Below are 20,632 nucleotides of genomic sequence, written 5' to 3' on the forward strand. Positions count from 1 at the left end.
AGAATCTAGTGATAAATGTTGATTAAACTCCTTTTTAGAATCTCCAAATCCACCACACTTAAGAACTTTTCTTAAATTTCTTAAAATAAATATCCCACTCTTACTTCCATCTCTGGTGTGATCACAGCACAATACAATATGAAAGCACTCTTTATTGCTCTGCATCAGTAGCCACATTGAGAATTATCTTACAATCAGTTGCCATCCAGATTCATTCCCCATACGTAACTTTGTAATATGGGGAAGAAGAGGTAATAAGAGAAGAACAGTTCTTCTCTTACAGTGGTGCAAACCAGAAGTAAACCAGCTGAAATCATCATTGCTGTAAAACTTGTGAGGGTGAGATCAGAATTAGGCACCACGTTTTCAACAGATATATTATTTATGCAGATAGAGGGATGGGCACAAAATCCTATTAATTAAAGGAATACAGAATTGCATGAAAAGCAATTTTCACTGTCACCAGAAAATTGGGATTTAAATGATGGAGTTTACCTTCACACTCAATGAAAGAGGAGGATTTGACTGTAGGGAATTCATAAGATCCTCTGGGGGAGGTTGTGGATAAGGGAGTGAGTATAAGATTCCTCCAGACACTGAATCTGAAAATGACAGTAACAGTGATGAGGAAATGCATTATTTTTGTGATACTACAAATATGACTCATTCAGTTTCTGTGATTGTTTTCTCAAGTCCTCTAGCCTAGTTAACAACTCATCAGATTAGGCATATCATGTGCGGGTACAGATCTGGTCTTCTGACTCACCCTAGTGGGAGGACCAGGTTAGATCTTTGTAGTTCCAGATCAGGGATTTAAAATGCTCAGTCTCTCAAAGATAAGAGAGAGTTAGAGGGAGAATAGGTCTTCGCAGGAAAACAGACAGCTTAGGAGGGAGTTCAGGGCTTTGTTATATAAGCAGGAATAAAGGCAAAACACACAATAAAGGGTGAGTTTGGGTCATAATGTAGTGTTCCTATGCAGTGTTGGGAGTGCAAACTGTCCCTATGTACACATTCATTCCACCATTAAAAAATATGTATCTCATGTTATTTTACTTACTAGGTGCTGTTGACACACATATGTATGGTAAATCTGGTGACGGTCCAATCTCATTTTCTTTGGCTTTATTTTCATTTTCAGCAGGATACCAGGGCATGCTCTCCTGTTTAGGGGACTCTAATGGCACTTTTGCAGGATTAGAAATATTAGAGACTGATACCCCTGCAAAACAAACAAAAAACCAAAACCCTGTTTAGCCACATTGAGAAAATGAGCTTTCAATTTGGGTCAAAATGTCCTAAAAATGACATATTACATTATCATTAAAATATTTAGTGAGAGTGTAACATATTAAATTTAATTAATTAAATAAAAACATAAGAACTGCCACAGCAGGTTGCACCAATGGTCCATCTAACCCAGTATCCTGTCTTCCAACACTTGCCAATCCTAAGTGGTTTGGAGGGAATCAACAAAACAGACAAATCGAGTGATCTGCCCTTTCATCAACTAACATCTGGCAATCAGAGGCAATGGACATCCAAGTCTATATGGTTGAATTTCTGACCATCTTGGCTAATAGATGTTGATAGAATTATTTTTCATGAATTTATCTAATTCTTCTTTGAACCATGTTGTAGTATTGGCCTTCACAACATCTCTTGGGCAAGGAGTTCAACAGGTTGACTGTACATTGTGTGAAGAAGTATTTCCTTCTGTTTGTTTTAAATCTGCTGCCTTTTAATTTCATTGAATGACTCTAGTTCATGTGTTATGTGAAGCAGTAAATAAAACTCCTGTACTCACTTTCTCTACATCATTCACTATGTTATAAACCTCTATCATAATCCCTTTACTGCCTTTTCCAGATTGAAAGGTTCCAGTCTCTCTCTACAGAAACAGTTCTACACTCTTAATTATACCATGGATTTATATAGGGGCATTATGACATTTATTGTTCTTCCATATTTCTCTTTCCTATTTGTTTCTAACATGGTTAGCTTTTCTTCCACAGCCACTGCACATTAAGCAGATGTTTTCCCTGCGGCTGCACATTAAGCAAATGTTTTCAGCAAACTATCCACAATGTCTTCAAGATCTTTTTCTTGAACGGTAACAGCTAATTTAGATCCCATAATTTTCTATATATTGTTGGGATTATGTTTTCCAATGTGCATTACTTTGCTTTTATGCACATGATTTAGACTTAATACGTATTACTGAGGATTAATAAAAAGTGGTTGTATGAAACAAATGTATTTTATCGACATCACCATGCATAAATTGGTACTTAAATTTATCATTAATGCTAACTGATCTTTTTATCTGATAATATGAAATATAGTACTTTTCATCTAAGGATCTCAAAACACTTCAGGTATATTGGTTAAATCTCAGCACTTCTGTGAGATAGTAGTGTACTGTTTGAGTCATTATATGGATGAGTAAATTGAGGCATGGAATTTCAGTGACATGCTCAAGATCACACAGTCAGTAGCACAGGTAGTAACAAAAGCAAGGAATCCAGGCACTAACTTTTGAACCGTTTAATATGTCCCTTGAGGTGCGCTTAGACAGCACCCTTATCTTGGAATAGGCTACACAATTTGCTCTATACATATTGCGTAGCTTATTTTGAATGTATTTTGCAATAACGTGCTATTTTGAGACATCCCTTAACCCTTATGGATTACAGGGATACCAGAATAGCACACCCATTATTTCAAAATCTATTTTGAAATAACAGGCGCATGTAAAAGATGCGGAATAGCTATTTTGGGATATCTCTGGTATCCTGAAATAGCTCCGCTGTCTAGACGTACCCTTGGGGAATTAGTCCTATAGAATATAATATAAAATGACAACTTTTTGTAATCTTTTTGAATCATTGTAGAGATTTTAATAATTATGCTACAGTTTTATAGACATCCATCAGACAGTAAATAACCTAAAGAAAGAGTTTCTTAAATTTCATAAGATCTGAGAGTAATTTCAATAGAATCTTGTTGGTTTCCTCCTATTAAATATGGTGGGATTTTTCTGGTAAAATGCAGAGATTTATCATCATCTTGATGCAGAGAGAAAGCCTATGTCTTTCCCATAGTAATTATTACTTGCGATGGACAGTTCCCCTCACAGGACAAAAACATGTGTGTAAAGAAACACTCAGGGTTTTATGAACAATGTGTAAAACAATAATAATGATTTTCTTTTAAATAGCTTGCTTCTCAATATATTTTACAAAAGAGGATTAGTGTCATTTCCCCCATTTTGCAGTTGGGGAAACCCGAAACAGAGAAAGGTGAAGCGTTATGTCCAAAGTCACACAGCAGTCGGTGTCAATGCCAGAAAAAGGACTCTGGTCTTATGCCCCCACACCCTGCACATTACTCTATTAGGGTATGTCTACACTACAGAGTTAGTTCGAACTAACTTAATTCGAATTAGTTAATTCGAACTAAGCTAATTCGAACTAACGCATCTAGAACTAAAAACTAGTTCGAATTAGCGTTTTGCTAATTCGAACTAGCAAGTCCACATTGAGTGGACCCTGAACAGGGCTTAAGGATGGCCGGAAGCAGTGCCGGCAGGGCATCAGAGGAGGACTTAGCGCGTGGAGATGCTGTCTCAGGCTAGCCGAGGGCTGCGCTTAAAGGGTCCCGACCCCCACCCCGGACAGACAGTTCTCAGGGGTGCCCCGCTTTCAAAGCAGTCCTGGCTTGCAGTGCCCGGAGTACCCACACTGGGCACATCACAGCACTTGGCCATCAGACCGGCTGCACTTGCCGCAGGCTGCCATCTGGGGAGAGGGGGCAATCGGGGGGCTGCAGGAGAGCTTCCACCCCCAGAAGCCCGCAGAGCCAGGCCAGTCCTCCCCATCGGGGGCTCGTACCCTATTCCTCCCTCACCTCCTTCCACTTACCCTTCCCTAGCCCCTCTTCTTGATGTACAAAATAAAGATAACGTTTCTTCCAACACTGACTCTGTCTTTATTGAACAAAACTGGGGGAGACTGGGAAAAGGAGGTGGGAGAGGGGAAGAGAAAGGTTGGGAGAGGGGAGGGCAACTAACATGATCAGGGGTTGGGAACAGGTCCCAGATGAAGAGAGGCTACAGAGACTGGGACTGTTCAGCTTAGAAAAGAGGAGATGGAGCGGGGACAGGATAGAGGTCTCTAAAAGCAGGGGTTGGGTGGAGAGGGTGCATTCAGAAAAGTTCTTCATGAGTTCCCACAAAGAAGGACTAGAGGACACCAAAGGAAAGGAATGGGTAGCAGGCTTCAAACTAGTAAGAGACAGTTGTTCTTCACAAAGCAAATAGTTAACCTGTAGAACTCCTTGCTGCAGGAGGCTGTGAAGGCTACAACTAGAACAGAGTTTAAAGGGAAGTGAGATCAAGTCATGGAGGTTGGGTCCATGGAGTAGTCTTAGCCAGGGGGTAGAAGTGGTGTCCCTGCCCAAAGTTTGTGGAAGGCTGGAGAGGGATGGCACGAGACAAATGGCTTGGTCACTGTCTTCGGTCCATCCCCTCCAGCGTCCCTAGGGTTGGCCGCTGTCGGCAGACAGGCTACTGGGCTAGATGGACCTTTGGTCTGACCCAGGACGGCCATTGTAAGCTCAGGGCTCAGGGTCGGGGGTGTCAGTGGACCCCCTTGATTTTCATGCACACCTGCTCCTGGGTGGCCAGGCTGGCAGCTCTCCTGCCCTAGACGGCCACTTTCCTGTGCCTAGTGCGGAGATCGTGGACAAGGTCCATGATGTCTGCACTAGCCCAGGAAGGTGCCCGCCTCTTGCGGTCCAGGGCAAGCTCCCGGGAGCCGCCAGCCTGGTCCCGGGAAGAGGGGGTGGGCTGGGGGACATCGGGTGGGTGGCTCTGTGCCGTGCCAGGTGCAGGGTCTGCTGGCTGGGTGCTGGCAGGCTTGCACCTGGCACGGGCACCGTAGCCAGCCCGTGCCCCTTTAAGGGGTCTGGGGCTGGGAGGGGGGCATAGAGTTTCCCTGGTGTTGGCCAGAGTGGCCACCAGGGAAACCTGGGGAGGGCTAGCCTCCCACTAGTTCGAATTAAGGGGCTACACACCCCGTAATTCGAACTAGTAAGTTCGAACTAGGCTTAATCCTCGTAAAATGAGGTTTTCCTAGTTCGAACTAAGCGCTCTGCTAGTTTGATTCAAATTCGAACTAGCGGAGCGCTAGTGTAGCGCCTATGAATGTTAGTTCGAACTAACGTCCGTTAGTTCGAACTAACATTGTAGTGTAGACATACCCTCACAGTGGTCTCCAACTTTAAGCACAAAATTACTTTTTTAATTTAAATGCAATCCAAGATCTACCTGAAATATAAATAGCCTTGCCCCACCTCCTTCCTGCCCTTTCTCTGAAGGCCCGCCCCTGCTTACTCCATCTTTCCTCCTTTTCACCAGGCTGGGGCAGAGGGTTGGGGTGCAGGCTCTGGTCTTGGATTAAGGAATTTGGAGTGTGAAGGGCTCTGAGCTGAGCCTGGGGCAGGCAGTTGGGAGGTAGGAGGGGTTCTAGATGCAGGCTCTGGGAGGGTGTTTGGATGTAGGGTTGCTCGGGGCTGAGGCAGGAGCTTGGAGTGCAGGAGGGGGTTCGTGACTAGAGTAGGGTTTCAGGATGTGGGCTCCAGCTGGGCACTGATTATCTCAGGTGGCTCCTGGGGCATGGTGCAGTGGGGCTAAGGCAGGCTCACTCCTGCCCTGGCCCTGCACTACTCCCTAAGGCAGCCAGCAAACTCCATCCCAAGTCCTGTTGTGCCCCCTCTCTGCTTTGTGGAAAAAGGATATAGAGTGGGAGGGGGCACCTTGTCATCAGTATCTCTCCTCAGCCTCCCCCGCCCTGCACAGAAAGCAGGAGGCTCCTGAGGGGACAGCTCCAAGGCAAAGGGCAGGAGATGTACAGCAGTAAGGGGAGGGACAGCTGAAGTGCTGGCACTTGATAGCCTATTGGCCAAACCAGTCAGGATCACCTGTCAGAGGCTCCAAGGTCTACCTGTGGGTCCCAATCTATTAGTTGGTGACCACTGCTGTATTGGATTTCACTGCCTACATCTTCATTGCTATTCTTTTTTTAAATAAGAGACAGATTAAACAAATGCCTTCACAAACCACATATAAGAGGAAACAGTCCCATTAGATGGTATTGGTTTAACAGACTGAACATGAAATGATTTATTTACTCGGGCAAAAGATCCAGGGTAAAATTATTAAGAGTACCCAAGAAATCTAGGTGCTGAAGTTACATTGGTTGTTAATGAGACTTCAGCTCTTACATGCCCAAGGGGTTGATCCATAGCCCACTAAAATCCATGGAAAGACTCCTACTGACTTTAGTAGGTTTTGGATCGAGCTCTAAGTTACTTTTGAAAATAAGACTTAGTCTCTAAGGATATGTCTAGACTACATGGCTCTGTCGCCAGAGCCATGTAGATTAGTTTACTAGACATACCCAAATGAAGCGGTGATTTAAATAATCGCCATTTCATTTAAATTTAAATGGCTGCCGCGCTTTGCCGATCAGCTATTTGGCGGCACAGCGCTATAATCTGGACGCTCCACAGTTGACATCAAAGGCATTTGTCGACCTCCCTGGTAAACCTCATCCCACGACGCATACCGGGGATGTCAACAAACGCCTTTGATGTCAACTGCGGAGCGTCCAGATTACAGCGCTGTGCCGCCAAACAGCTGATCGGCAAAGCGCGGCAGCCATTTAAATTTAAATGAAATGGCGATTATTTAAATCACCGCTTCATTTGGGTATGTCTAGTAAACTAATCTACATGGCTCTGGCGACAGAGCCATGTAGTCTAGACATACCCTAAGGGTACATCTACACTGTGGAGCTATTTCGGGATACCGAAAGTATCCCAAAATATCTATTCTGCATCTATTGAAGCAGCTCGTTATTTAGAATAGATTTAGAAACAACAGGCGGCTTATTCCAATGTCCCGTTAACCCTTGTTCCATGAGGGTTAAGGGGAATTTTGGAATTGCGCTTTATTTATGAACTAAACTATTTCGAAATACACCGAAAATAAGCTATGCAAATTGCTACGGGCAAATTGTGTAGCTTATTTCGAGCTAAAGGTGCTGTGTAGATACACCCTAAGTTGTCCAGGAATTCTTGAAAACTTTATTTCTATCTCCTTTTTTTTTTTTTTTTTAGTTTCTCTCTGAGGGCTACATTCTGCTCTTACATTGTGAGTTATTGTAGATTAAAACCTGTGAAGTTGAAAGAACTTGGCCCCAAATTTAAAAAACTACTAAAATCCTGCTCTCATTAAAACCTGTTCAACCGGTTAGTGCCAATTATTTATTTCACTTTGTCATGTGAATGCATTACAGTAGTAAAGTGTAGGTTTAAATAATTGTATCTCAGTGGTTCTCAAACTTTATTGTTGTGAGTGATTGCATAGAATGTCAAGTTCATCTACCACCAATGGAATATGTATCACACCCTAGTATATTTATTTGACTTGCACTGAGAGGGTGTTATGCGCTAAATTATTCCTGGTATAGGTCACACTTTGAAAAACCAAAACCAAAAAACAACTATCTAGACCAAGGTGTGAACTTGTGTGATATTTTCCATCTCATTCCATTTCCAAATATGCCCTTCAGCAGGTAAAAACAGGAAATCACAGCTGACTAACAAACATATAGCAGAAGTTGGTTAAGAAGAAAAAAACCCCCAAATTATCAAAACATTTGTGGTCTCAAAGACAGCATGAATGTAAAGGAGGAGTTAATTTACAGCAGAACAAAGGAGGCAAGAAAGGACTGTCAATATGATTATGGTTTTTAGATGGCTTGTTTATCCTGGGGTATAAATCTCACTTTGTGCAAGAAAATTAAGGAAATATCTACATTGCCCTGCAGCTTGGAGTAAGGGTTTGTGAGTACAGGTTGAACCTCTCTAGTCCAGCACCCTCAGGACCTGACTGGTGCTGAACCAGAAAATTTTGCGAACGACAGGAGGTCAATATTGTCTAGCACCATTATCAACACTCCCACTGCTTACTGGGCTCCTAGAAGACATTTAGGGGTAAATCACTGAGAGCCAGGGCAGGTGGATGTAAACAAACTTTATAGGGACTGCAAGAAACTTGCCCACACCCATAATAGTGGACATCTGGCTAACTAAATTCATGCCAGACCACGAATGTTTCTAGACCAAAGAGTGCCGGACTAGAGAGAGCCAGAATTAAAGAGGTTCAATCTGTATTAGCATTCACCCATATGCTGTACTATAACTCTCAGTTGGACTATGTGGGCATGAACATAAAAGTCCTAAGTTCGCAATGTAACCAGGCCCTAAATCGCACTTTAGACATGCAGGAATACTTATTTACATTTATAGGAATAGGTTAGGGAGGATGTGAAATCCTTGTGGGGGTGTAATCCCACAACTCTCTTCATTTTGCAAGATTGTTTACAATCCTATATGGATCCAGCCTAAATAGAAAATCATTGTTCCACATTACTAGAAAGAAATATAAATTGGAGGCAGTTCAGAGAACAAGCAAAAATGATCAAGAGCCAGAATTGATTTACAAAGAAAAATTAAGGACTAACTTGTTAATCTATTACTGCCCAATTTGTGCTGCTCTACCAGTGCAAAGGCATTGAATGTCCCACCTGGGAATTTCTGTAGCCAGGGAGAAGCCACACGTGATGAAGGGCTAGTGTAGCTGCTCTTTCCCATCCCCTTCACAGCCTCTGACATACAGACCATATCAGGGTACCTCTCCTCTCAAGATATTTCTGGATGCTGGACATTTGTTAGTGTAGCCCTGAGGATCTTCTAACTTTCAAAAAAAGCTACATTGGGGGACACCTTTGCTCTCTGAATTAACAGATCCTACACCACATACAGGCTGGATGAAACTGGAAATCAGACTGAAAGAGCAAACTCAAAACATTGCTGTTAAGAGAAAATTAAACATGGACTAGTTATCAGTGTACAGAAATTTGAAGGATAAAAATATTCTCAAGGGAAAGAAAGCAGTACTTTATAAAATTAAATAAGAACATATGTAGACGTAATAGGATTAAATTAAGAAAAGAAGAGAAGAATTTAGGCTATCAGGAAAAACTCTCTGACAATAGGGTGAATTAGGATGTGAAAGATTTTCCCAAGGAAATAGCTGAAACACCACTGCATGGAACATTTACAACCATAATAGACTACACACTTGGAAATGTCTCACCTGGACTAGATGATCTCAATTTCTAATGATTTTGTGTGTCAATCTGGCATCTTTAATCAGTTTTACTAAAAATTAAAATTATTGTTTTAATTTTGATAGAAAACATCAAAGCACCAGTTGGAGATTTATTTTCCCACATTATTATAACAGGTTTATTTTAAAGCAATATCAGCAATACAAACTTTTTAAATTTGGAAGTTAGATAACATCTTTGTGTTTTACTTAGTAGTGGCTATATCTGAAATAGGGACGTTAAATATCAGTTAATTGAATAATTGATTAACCTCATGAATTCTTATCAGCTACTCAACTATTTTATAGTCCCTGGGGATGGGGCCATAGCCAGTGCTCTCCGGCCCCACTCTTGAGGAACCCCTTGCCACTCTGCATCCCTGCCTCTGGATCAGAGGCAGCAGCATGGGGTGCCAGGCAAGAGCTGCCCAGCTCCCCTTGCAGACCGGCTGCCTGTCACCCTGCAGCTGCTGCCTCTGTATCAGAGGCAGCAGCGCGGGGTGGCAGCAGCCCCTGTCCAGGATGGGAGACTGAGCTCCCGAACCCAGTACGAGCCAGAACTGCACTGGGCTGCCTGCCCACCTGGCTCTTAATACACTTTAAATGCAGAGACGCAGTGGGCGTAGGACCCAGACCCGGTGTGAATCAGGACTGACCGGGCTGCTGGCTAGCCTACTAAAAAATTTACTGGGGGGCAGGAGGCAAAATGTATGTAGTCTATAGCATTAACCTATAATCTTTTCCTTGTCGGTTAATCGACTACAATATTACATCCCTAATCTAAAACAACTCGGAAACAGGGTGTTTCATTTATAATATGTGTTCTTCCTAAGTATGAAAACCAAAGTCCCTATCACATTGATGGAAGTAGAATGTGGGCATACAGTTCTTCAAAACTAGGGAGCTTCACTTTAAATGCACATCTTCTTTGGTTTTAATCTGCCTGGGTTTTGCACCCAGATCCCTGAGTTTTGCTTCGCTTCCAGAGCAAGGAAGTAAGCTCAAGAAAAAAAAATTCAGCACTTATCTAGTTAAAACTTAAAATCCCTGCTCACCAACAGAAGTTGATTCAATAAAAGACATTACCTCACCTTTTCTGTAATATCCTGAAACTGACACGTCTACAACACTGCATAATCTCCGCAGCATAAATTTAGGGGTTTTTTGTTGTTGTTGTTTCCATTTACATGAAAAGTACTAAAATGAGAACTGCTTTCCCCACTGTCACTGATTTTCTGAGGGCCTTTTTTTAATGTTGTAACTTCCTGCATACCCAGCAAACAGTCTATTACTGAAGCTACAGAAATGATGTAACTGTAAGAGTCCAGGGGAATCATTGTTCCTGATGATTCAGAAATGGCATTTGAGTAGAGTAGGAGAGAGGCCTGTCAGAGTTCTAATTCTTTTGGTAACAATCTCTCAATATCTTTTTGGGCCTGATTCTGATCTCAATAAAGTCAGGATGAAATAACTGGTTTTACAGTAGTGTTAGATCAGAATCAGACATAAGAACATAAGACTGGCCATACTGGGTCAGACCAAAGGTCCATCTAGCCCAGTATCCTGTCTGCCGACAATGGCCAATGCTAGAGGACCCAGAGGGAGGGAACAGAAACAGGTAATCATCAAGTGATTCCTCTCCCGTCATTAATTTCCAGCCCCTGACGAACAGGGTACGTCTACACTACAGGGTTTTTTCGAAAAAACTTCCCCTCTGTCTAGACTGCTACCGCATTCTTTCGAAAGTAACTTGAAAGAACATGGCAGTTTTTTTGACTGCGGAAACTTCGTTTTACAAGGAATAATGCCGTTTTTCGAAAAAGCTCTTTCAAAAAATGGTGCTATGTAATGCAAACTGTGCTTTTTCGAAAGAGAGCATCCAGACTGCCTGGGTGCTCTCTTTCGAAAAAGCGGCTTGCTTTTTCAAAAGTACTGGTTGTAGTCTAGATGCTCTTTTTTGAAAGCCTCTTTCAAAAGAAGCTTGCAGTCTAGACATAGCCACAGAGGCTAGGGACACCATTCCTATCCATTCTAGCTAATAAGTTTTTATGGACCTAACCTCCATGAATTTATCTAGTTCTTTTTTGAACTCTGTTAAAGTCCTGGTCTTCACAACATCCTTTGGCAAGGAGTTCCACAGGTTGTCTGTGCGCTGCATAAAGAAAAACTTCCTTTTGTTTGTTTTAAACCTACTACCTACTACGGTTTTATAAACCGTTTAGCCATTAAAAAGTATCATGTTAGTCTCTAGCACATCTGCTTGAGGGGTGTCTGCTGAATAAAGTACTTAGGCACAAAACACAGATATTGAGGGCATAAATATTGAGGACTTGAAAGCTTTTCCATTTTTCTGCTCACAGTTGAACACATTTTGGAACTCACACAAGGAGATAATAACATGAACCCTTCTGACTACTGACAATAGAAGAAAATAGAGATTATGGCCCAATTCTGTAGTGCCTAAAAGCAATGGAGAGTTTTACTATTAACTGCAGTATAGGAGTAGGTGATAAGATATTCAAATTGTATGACCAATTGGATCTCATAATGTAGATCTATCAAGGACATTGGTCAAAACTAAATATTGATTAAGCCACAATAACTTTTAAAAAACTGTCCATCAATTGAATATTGATGAAGCCACAGATTAGCCTGGGGAATTAGCCTCTCACTCCTCTTCTGAATCCTCCCTTTCCCATCATTTTTCAGCATTAACCCCTTTATTCTCTCAGATACCACCTCTCCTTGCCCCTCCGCATCAACCTATCAAAATCTAAACCAGCCTCCATTCAAAGGCCATCAATCCCACTCCTTCATCTACTAGGGCAGTGATATTCTGATGCTCTCAAGGCACAACTGGCTCCGCTGTGTGACCTCTTTGCGGCACATGATATTGAAACTAGGGATGTTAAGTAACAGTTGGCTAACTGAGTAGTCGATGGAATTTCCATTAACTAGTCAATTAGATAAGGTGGGCCGCTTCCTACTGCTCCTGCGGCTCTGCATTTTAAACGCAGTAAGAGCCATCTCTTACTACATTTAAAGTGCAGAGCTGCAGCGGGGATAGCTTTATGGGGTGGCAAGAGCCAGGACTGAGTAGTCCGGGCTTGCGCCAGCTCCAGGAGCAGTGTGGCTCTGCCTCCCTTGCCTAACCCATGCACTAGTGAAACAGTGCTGGGGAGAACTGGCTTTTAAGCCAGCTTCCACCAGCACTGGCTCCTGCTTTCCCCACCCCCTTGCTGTCTCTGATACAGAAGCAGGAAGGGGGGTAGAGAGTAGTCACTCGACTGGTCGCTTACATCCCTAATTGAAACCTGGTGTGATTTACTTACTAACTGATCTAAGTTAACAAAAGCATCCTGATTTCTTAAATGTTATTAACTAGTTCTACTTGATAAAATAATAATACTTGATCAATCATTTTGCAGTGAGAATTATTTATATTAGAAAGAGAGTAAATTAAAATGATTTCACATTACTGTGGCTCTTTTGGGTAACATTGATCACTAAATTTGGCTCCTGAACCACTGAGGTCTAAGCATAATTAGCTTAGAGACTTGCTCCAAGCAGAAAGCCCAGGGGCAGAGCAACTTCTTTTACAGCATCCTTAATCTCTGCTGGTCCTGGTTGCAAATAAGAAGCTGTGGCTAGAAATGGAACATGAGTCTTGTACATGACGAATTATAGTACCACCAAGAAATCACAGGACAACTAATATGGCATTTGGTTTTTTATAAAACTGGCACTAAAATGATCAGTTTCTAGTTATTAAACAATGCAGAAGAATATGGTTCCTCTTATTTATTAGGTTTTATAAAAGTTTTGAAAATGAGACTTAGGCTCCAAAGTCACTTATCAAAAATTTGCCCATGATTAATTGCTAAAATAAGGTTCTATCATTGTTTATGTGAAAACTTCACAAAGAAGAAAGATGAGATTGGCATGATTTGGGAGACCTGGGTTCTAGTCCGTCCATGGTCATAGACTTGCTGTATTACCTTGGGCAAGCATAATCATGCAGCAAAAAAACCCACCACATCAATTATCAGAGCCTGGTTCTATAGCAGCGGTGGGCAGCCTGTGAGCCACGTGCGACCCATTGGGCACTGTGGCCCGTGCACTCCCTGTTTGTCCCCCTCCCCCACGTGTTTCTCACGCACTGGAGCATTGTACTTCTGACTGCTTCCCCCTCCCTCCCAGAACTTTTGGAGAACCATGAATCCACTGATTTACACTCCATCCCTGCTCTTTGCTCTCCTTTCCAGAGCTTGAACAGCTGTGAATCAGCAGAGTTCTGAGAGTGCTAGGAGGGACTTTTTTGTCCCACAGGCTTCCCACCACTACTATAGAACCAGGCTCTGAGATTTGCTGTGAAGGAGGGGGAGGAGTAGGAAGTACAGGGCTCTAGAGTCCCAGTGCATGAGAGGTGCATGGGGGAAGAGAAGAGAGAGGGGGGCTGTGTCTACATTGGCACCCTTTTCCGGAAAAGGATGCTAATGAGACAAGTCGGAATTGCAAATGCCGCGGGGGATTTAAATATCCCCCGCGGCATTTGCATGAACATGGCTGCCGCTTTTTTCCGGCTCGGGCCTTTGCCGGAGAAGAGCACCAGTCTAGACGGGATCTTTCGGAAAATAAAGCCTTTTCCGGAAGATCCCTTATTCCTCTTAAAATCAGGAATAAGGGATCTTCTGGAAAAGGCTTTATTTTGCGAAAGATCCCGTCTAGACTGGCGCTTTTCTCAGGCAAAGCCCCAAGCCGGAAAAAAGCGGCAGCCATGTTCATGCAAATGCCGCGGGGGATATTTAAATCCCCCGCGGCATTTGCAATTCCGACTTGTCTCATTAGCATCCCTTTTCCGGAAAAGGGTGCCAATGTAGACATAGCCAGGGTGTATGGATCACAGGTGGAACTCCAGGGGGCCATGTACAACTAGGGTTGCCAGGTGTCCAGTTTTGAACCGGATAGTCTAGTATTTGAGCTTTCTGTTCCAAAAACAGAATGATAAAATATAAATATCCAGTATTTTCTAAATAAGATGTAATACAGATTGTGATGTAAAGTCAAGTGTGTCTGGTATTTTTGTTGAAACCATCTGGCAACCCTATGTATAACAGGTTGCCCACCACTGCGTCCCACTGAGACAAAGGAAGGCCACTCAGGTGGCCCACTCACTAGTCTTCATTGCCCACTGCTGTTTTACAGACTAGGTTTCTGTTTTGGTGCTAAAAATAGTCCCATAGATGTTTGGGCTCATGCTTTGCTTTCCTCTAAGGCCTGATCAGCTCCCTTGAAACTCAACAGAAAGATTCCAGTCAGCTTCCATGAGAGCGGCTGCCTTGGACAAATTCAGTCTATTCAATTTTTACAGCAGAGAGTACAGACAGATTTTATTCCCCTCTGACTTGGAGAAGGTGTTAAGATTCTATTTTTAACAGGGTACACCTCTTGACTAGCTGGTGTTTGCTGAGTACAGAACAGTTCTGTTTACCCCCAAAATATTTCAGTAAGCTCAAAAACGTTCACATAGACAAGACAGGAGATCACAGAAGCACGGTGTGATAAGGAAAGTCACTCCTTTCAGGAGTGAAGGACTGAGGTCAGATAGGAAAGGGCTGTACCTAATAAGGGAGCTGGGTGCTTGGGACTCTACTGCATGTAACAAAAGGTGCTTTAACATGCTTACATACAAGAAAAACTATCATCATCAAGAAAGTATGTGGTGGGTATCACTATCCAGGTGAGATTATATTTTCTGTGTACTGCATAAGCTTATAGGAGTCTGCTGCTCCTGGAAACAGTTGCCATATAGAGGGCTGTTTCCCTATTACCTTGTAATTACCTATTACTTGGTCCTTGCTGAGGTAAAGCTTCCATTAACTTGTAAAAGCCTGAGTTAGAGCTGAGTAAAAACAGAATCTACCCAGAATCCCTTTCTATTTTGAAATACTAGAGCAGATTTAACTAACAAAAGAAGTCTACCATACAGTATCTGTTTGCTGTGCAGTTTCTCTGAAGATTACTGTAGTTCAGTTTCAGTAACCCTTTGGCTGTGTCTAGACTGGCCAGGTTTTCCGGAAAATCAGCCGCTTTTCCGGAAAAACTTGCCAGCTGTCTACACTGGCCGTTTGAATTTCCGCAAAAGCACTGAATTCCTACTGTAAGAAATCAGTGCTTCTTGCGGAAATACTATGCTGCTCCTGTTCAGGCAAAAGTCCTTTTGCACAAAACTTTTGCACAAAAGGGCCAGTGTAGCTCAGATTTGTTTTCCGCAAAAAAGCCCCGATCGCAAAAATGGAGATCGGGGCTTTTTTGCGCAAAAGTGCGTCTAAATTGGCATGGACGCTTTTCCACAAAAAGTACTTTTGCGGAAAAGCGTCTGTGCCAATCTAGACGCTCTTTTCCGAAAATGCTTTTAACGGAAAACTTTTCCGCTAAAAGCATTTCCGGAAAATCATGCCAATCTAGACGTAGCCTTTTAGTATGTAAACTATAGTGCAATAAGATGAAAGAAAGGTGTTCCCCCTGTGCTGAGCTAATATTAGCCACACTGAGGTAATCTCAGCTGTAAATCAGCTGTGGCTTGATATATAAAAGGCTCTGCTGAAAGGGAGGTCCCCAGATCTCTCTACCTTGGTGTAAAAGTGATATCATTGTGTCAAGTATTGTGATACTTAATAAAATCCTTTTCCTTAAAATCTTTTAATGCGACTTTTGAAAACCTGATAAAACCTAAATTCCTCTGCCACAGAAAATGGATCACTCCTAGCTGAATAACCTCAGACTTTTTCTGGAAAGGATAAAAATCAGGTTCTCAACTGCTGTTCCTTGTATGTAATTAAAGAAAGTGAGGAATATTTTTTTATTAACTTGAAACTGTTGTCTCCAAAGGAAAGAATGTAGCCAATTTTCTCTTGGAAAACATTACAGCATGATTTATCTAATAATAGGATTACTCAGAAATGCCAGGAACACCCTGCACTGAGCAAGCACAAAACAAAAATGGATCTAGGATTCCTTCTTGGAGAAAAGTGAGGAGAATTCGGTGTTTTAATGGCTGCTTCTAATTACAGTTTAAATTGTGACTGTGAAAAGAGACTTTAAAAAAACTATTGTGGAATTCCACATTTATTGTCTCAGTGACTTCCAAACCAAATTTGCATCATTTATAAATAAATCTGTTTTTTTCCTAACAGCTAGTACTGCAAATTTAGGTTATGTTGATGCTACAGATGCATAAGTGTACTGCTGCAGCTGTGCCATGGAGCTACTCTATATGCCTGTGGGGCTTTGTCTACACTACCAAGTTATTTTGAAAGATGTTATTTTGAAATAACTCCCAAAATAACTATTTTGAAATAAGCTTATTCCTCTTCACAAGCAGGAGTTATTTTGAAATAGCAAGCCCATTATTTCAAAATAACAGGCTTGGTAGTATGGACACTTGCCTTGTTATTTGGAAATAGGGGGGAATTATTTCAAAATAACTCCCAAATGTAGAAATGCCTTAGGAGAGTTTTCCTGCCAGCATAATTAAGCCACCCTCAACCAGTGGTGGCAGCTGTGTCAATGGGAGAGTACCTCTTGTCGACATAGTGCTGTCTGCATCCAGGGCTATCCTAACGGGGTGCAGGGCTTGAGGCCACCATCCCCCCCCCAGTGCCTCAGGCAGCCCCATCTCTCCTGTCCCCCAACCCTTGCCCCTGCTCTGCCCCCTTACCTCTGAGCAATGCAGTCTAGGGGATTACAGGGCATGGCAGCAGCAGGGTTTGCCTCTTTCCCCACTAACCATGTGGGCAACAGGAACCAGAGTAGCCCAGCAGCCTGTTCTGCCCCACTGCCCTGCCCTCCCAACCCGCTGAGCCTCGCTTCCCCATTGGCGGTGGGAACTAGACTGCCCAGGGTAGGGTGCCCTGCTTCCTGCCGCTGCTGAGAAGCCACATGCAACAGGCCAGGAGAGGACGGTGTGGCGGGGCAGAGCAGGCTTCCGGGCCACTCTGGCTCCTGCTGTCTGTGTGGTGGTGGAGGGTGACCATTGCTGCTGCTGCCAAACCAGGCCCCTGTATTCCCCCAATCCCTCCCATCCATAGGGTCCCCAAAAGCATGGGGTGTCTGCCCCGATTCATCCTATGGACAAGACAACTCTGTCTGCACCATTGATTTGTTGGTGAAACATAGGTGTGTGTTCTTTTCAAACTCCTGAACGACAAAAGTGCTAATGTAGACAAAACTTTAGTTTATAATCCAAGGGTCTGAATTCACCAAAGTTTACAACTGTGTTACTGATGTGCAAATCAAAATAGATACCAGCTCATTTTCCCAGAAGCTCTGTTGATTCCACAGGGTGAATAGGAGTATGATTTCTTTCTAGATGTGATCTTGAATTCAAACAAGGGGTGTATCTGTTAAGTAAGAAGCAATTTTTTGTGTTGGGCCAATGATGTTAATTGAGCAAAACTCCCTCTTAAATCAACTGTAACTTTGCTTGATTAAGGAAGGTAAGATTTTTTTGGCCATTAGTTACTGTTAAGAGTAAAACTGCATTTTCAATGATAATTAAAACAGGATGTTTCTGGGCTATTTAACATGGGTATTTCAGTCTCCTTGAGCCAGCTGTTATTTTGTCTATTGCACTATTAAATCAGTCTCCAAGTCCCTGAAACCCTGACCATTTATCTGAGGAATCTGCAGAGCTGATTCACTAGGACAGTGGTTCTCAAACTGTGGTTGTAAACCCCATAGTAGGTCACAACCAGTGTTCCCTCTAAACTGCGAGGCACCACAACGTCACAGGTGATTAATCAGAGGTTCAGGGCTCCTTGCGCAGAGCTGACTGACTGGGTGGGGCTGATTAAGCTGCCTGGTAGTGCAGCATCACAGGTGATTAGAGGAAACACTTGTCACAACGCTGTTTTAACTGGGTCAGGAGGGCTGACTTGGGGCTCAAGTTTTAGCCCTCTACCTCAGCAAGTCTAAGGGTTTCAGTTCTGTCCCCCAACCCTTCTAGAGCAGCGGGGCTCAGGTTTTGGGCCCCCACCCAGGACAGTGGGGCTCAAGCATGCTCAGGCTTTGGTCCTCATTCCTGGGGTTGTGTAGCAATTCTGGCTGTCAGATGGGGATCATAGTACAATGAAGTTTGAGAAGCGCTGCATGAGAGTTTAGTTAATATTTGTGATGCACTGCTACCACTAAGAGTAGACACTAAGCCATGACCAGGACACCAAAATGTTTTGAGAGACAGCATGGCCCCCACTGGATCTAAAAGTTTTAGTCTTCTAACTAAAAGCTGGAAGCTTAGGCTATGTCTACACTATAATGATCAATTTGCGTACCTTTTTCCAATAGTTTTTTTGGAAGAGGCTTTTCCAAAATTTGGTCCCTCTACACTGGGCCAGATTTCAGAAAAGCCTCCTCCTTTGGAAGAGCCCTTCTTCCTTGTGGGAGGAGAAAGACAGGGCTTCCGAAAGAGCGCATCTGCTCTTCTGCAAAAAAAAAAGTAGAAGAGCAGATGCATTCCCTGGACATGGCAGAGTTTTTCCAGGATACCTCTGTTATCCTGGAAAAACCCCGTAGTATAGACACAGCTTTATTTTGGACCATTTACTCCCTGTACAATTTGGACATTCCTATTAATCCTTACTCACATGGGAGCCAGCTTCTAATTTTCCCTGAGGGTGCTCAGTCCCAGAGTGGGAGAGATGCTTGGTTGGTAGGGGCTCCTGAGCAGCTACTAATGTTTTGTGGGAGTCTATGCTTACTTATAGAACAAAAGCAAGGAATGTGCTCAGAAAATTAAAGGTAGCAAAATTGAAACTGACCAGTGGCAACATCTACACAATGTACCATTAGCCAGTAGAACTGAATGATGCATAATTTCATCAAGACCTGGCTTACAGGAAGTGGAACAGATGCTGTTACATTTTTATTTTGGTTTGTTTTTGCTTTTTTAATTCTTTTTGAGTTAAAGACATAAATTCTTGTGCTTCAGAGTATAAGCCAGCCTTTCTGGGTACACTGTTTGGGACTTCTCTATATCAACTTTTTTGCATCTTCCTCTGAGTCATCAGAGACAGGATATTGACTGACAGGAACCAAAGATCTGCTCTGGTATAGCATGTGCTATGTTATTACTTAGTAGTATTTGTGAGAGTAGAAAATCTATGAAGTTGGAATATAAGAATGAGATTTTCAGTGAGAGGTTTTCTTAACTAAAACAAGTTTTTTTCTATGGTTTATGTTTCTTAATACAGTAAGTTCCTCTCAGGGAGAAAGATCTACTCACAGTCCAGAATTACTTGTGCTGCTCGGTAGAGTTGCAGTCCCTGGAGAAGTTCCAGTAGCTGTTGAACTGTTGCAAGCCTCACTCCCCACCACCACATGAGCTCTCTCGTTATGCTGATTCCTGTCTTCTCCATGCACTTGATTTTGCGCAGCTCTGTCTGATCAGTTATCACATAGGAGGCTAAAGGTAAAGAAGGGATATTTCTCTTATAAAAAGTGTAAGAAACAAACACAGGCAGGGGAAGTCCACATCTATTGTATATGTTCATTTAGTTTACATTTGCAGAACAATTAAAAAATAGGTGCACAATAAGAGATGATAATGCAAATCTAAAGAAAAATCATTCCCTAGAATAAGAGGTATTCTAAATGGTTTGCAAAAATGAAAACATTTCTTTAAATTTTGAGAGACTCACAAAAACAAATTGGCAAAATTCCTCACACTTTTGTCCATATTTTCAATGTAACTTTCAGGAACCCTGATATTTTGCACCAAAATGAGACCAAATTAATGTTCTGGTGTGAGGCCACTGAAATTAATGTGCTAAATTCAGCAGTGAATTTGGCCCTACCTACACTAGGAAATACCATTTTTTTTAGTATTAATTTTCATTGAACCAGAGTTGTATTACACTTTAGTGGCAAGTGTAAACAAGGACAAACCAGAGTTAGTGGAAGGGTCAGCTAAATCTATAGGAAAAATGGTAGTTCTCTAGTGAACACAAGACTTAAGTGAGATTACAGGGAATCTAATGGTATGTCTACACTACAGCTGATACAGCTACGGAGCCACAGTTGTATCACTGTAGTGTCATAGTAGACACTTCGTACATTGATGGAAAGGATTTTTCTGTTGGTGTAGTTAATCCATATCTACGAGAGGCAGCAGGTAGATCACCAGAAGACATTTTCCCCAGCCCTGAGTAGGGATGTAAGACCATGTCTAGACTACGCCCAAGTTCCGAAAGAGGATATGCAAATTCTGCATATCCTCAAAAGCAAAGGTTTCGAAAATGAAAGTAGTCGGGATGCGTTTTTTTCCCCGACAACCCCCCCACGCCTGTTCCAAAAGCTGCTCTTCCTCAAAATATGAGGTTTACGTGGCTTTTCGAA

At 42.5% G+C, this 20,632-nt stretch overlaps 1 protein-coding gene across 2 annotated transcripts in view; it reads right to left on the reverse strand.

The window, feature by feature from the left end:
• IRAK2 (interleukin 1 receptor associated kinase 2) overlaps window positions 1-20,632 on the reverse strand; it is a 48,177-nt gene that overhangs the window by 21,956 nt on the left and 5,589 nt on the right. For both annotated transcript variants that reach the window (XR_012906466.2, XM_006132819.5), the window contains exons 2-4: window positions 19,521-19,700; window positions 1,061-1,222; window positions 496-602 (exon numbers count right to left, since the gene is read on the reverse strand). Coding sequence is in view for 1 of the 2 variants with exons in the window: in XM_006132819.5 (XP_006132881.3) it covers window positions 496-602; window positions 1,061-1,222; window positions 19,521-19,700 (449 nt within the window). In the remaining variant the exon portion in view is untranslated. The remainder of the gene's footprint in view (window positions 1-495; window positions 603-1,060; window positions 1,223-19,520; window positions 19,701-20,632) is intronic.

This window comes from Pelodiscus sinensis, chromosome 11 (assembly GCF_052426305.1).
Source record: "Pelodiscus sinensis isolate ZL-2025 chromosome 11, ASM5242630v1, whole genome shotgun sequence".
Classification (NCBI taxonomy): domain Eukaryota; kingdom Metazoa; phylum Chordata; order Testudines; family Trionychidae; genus Pelodiscus; species Pelodiscus sinensis.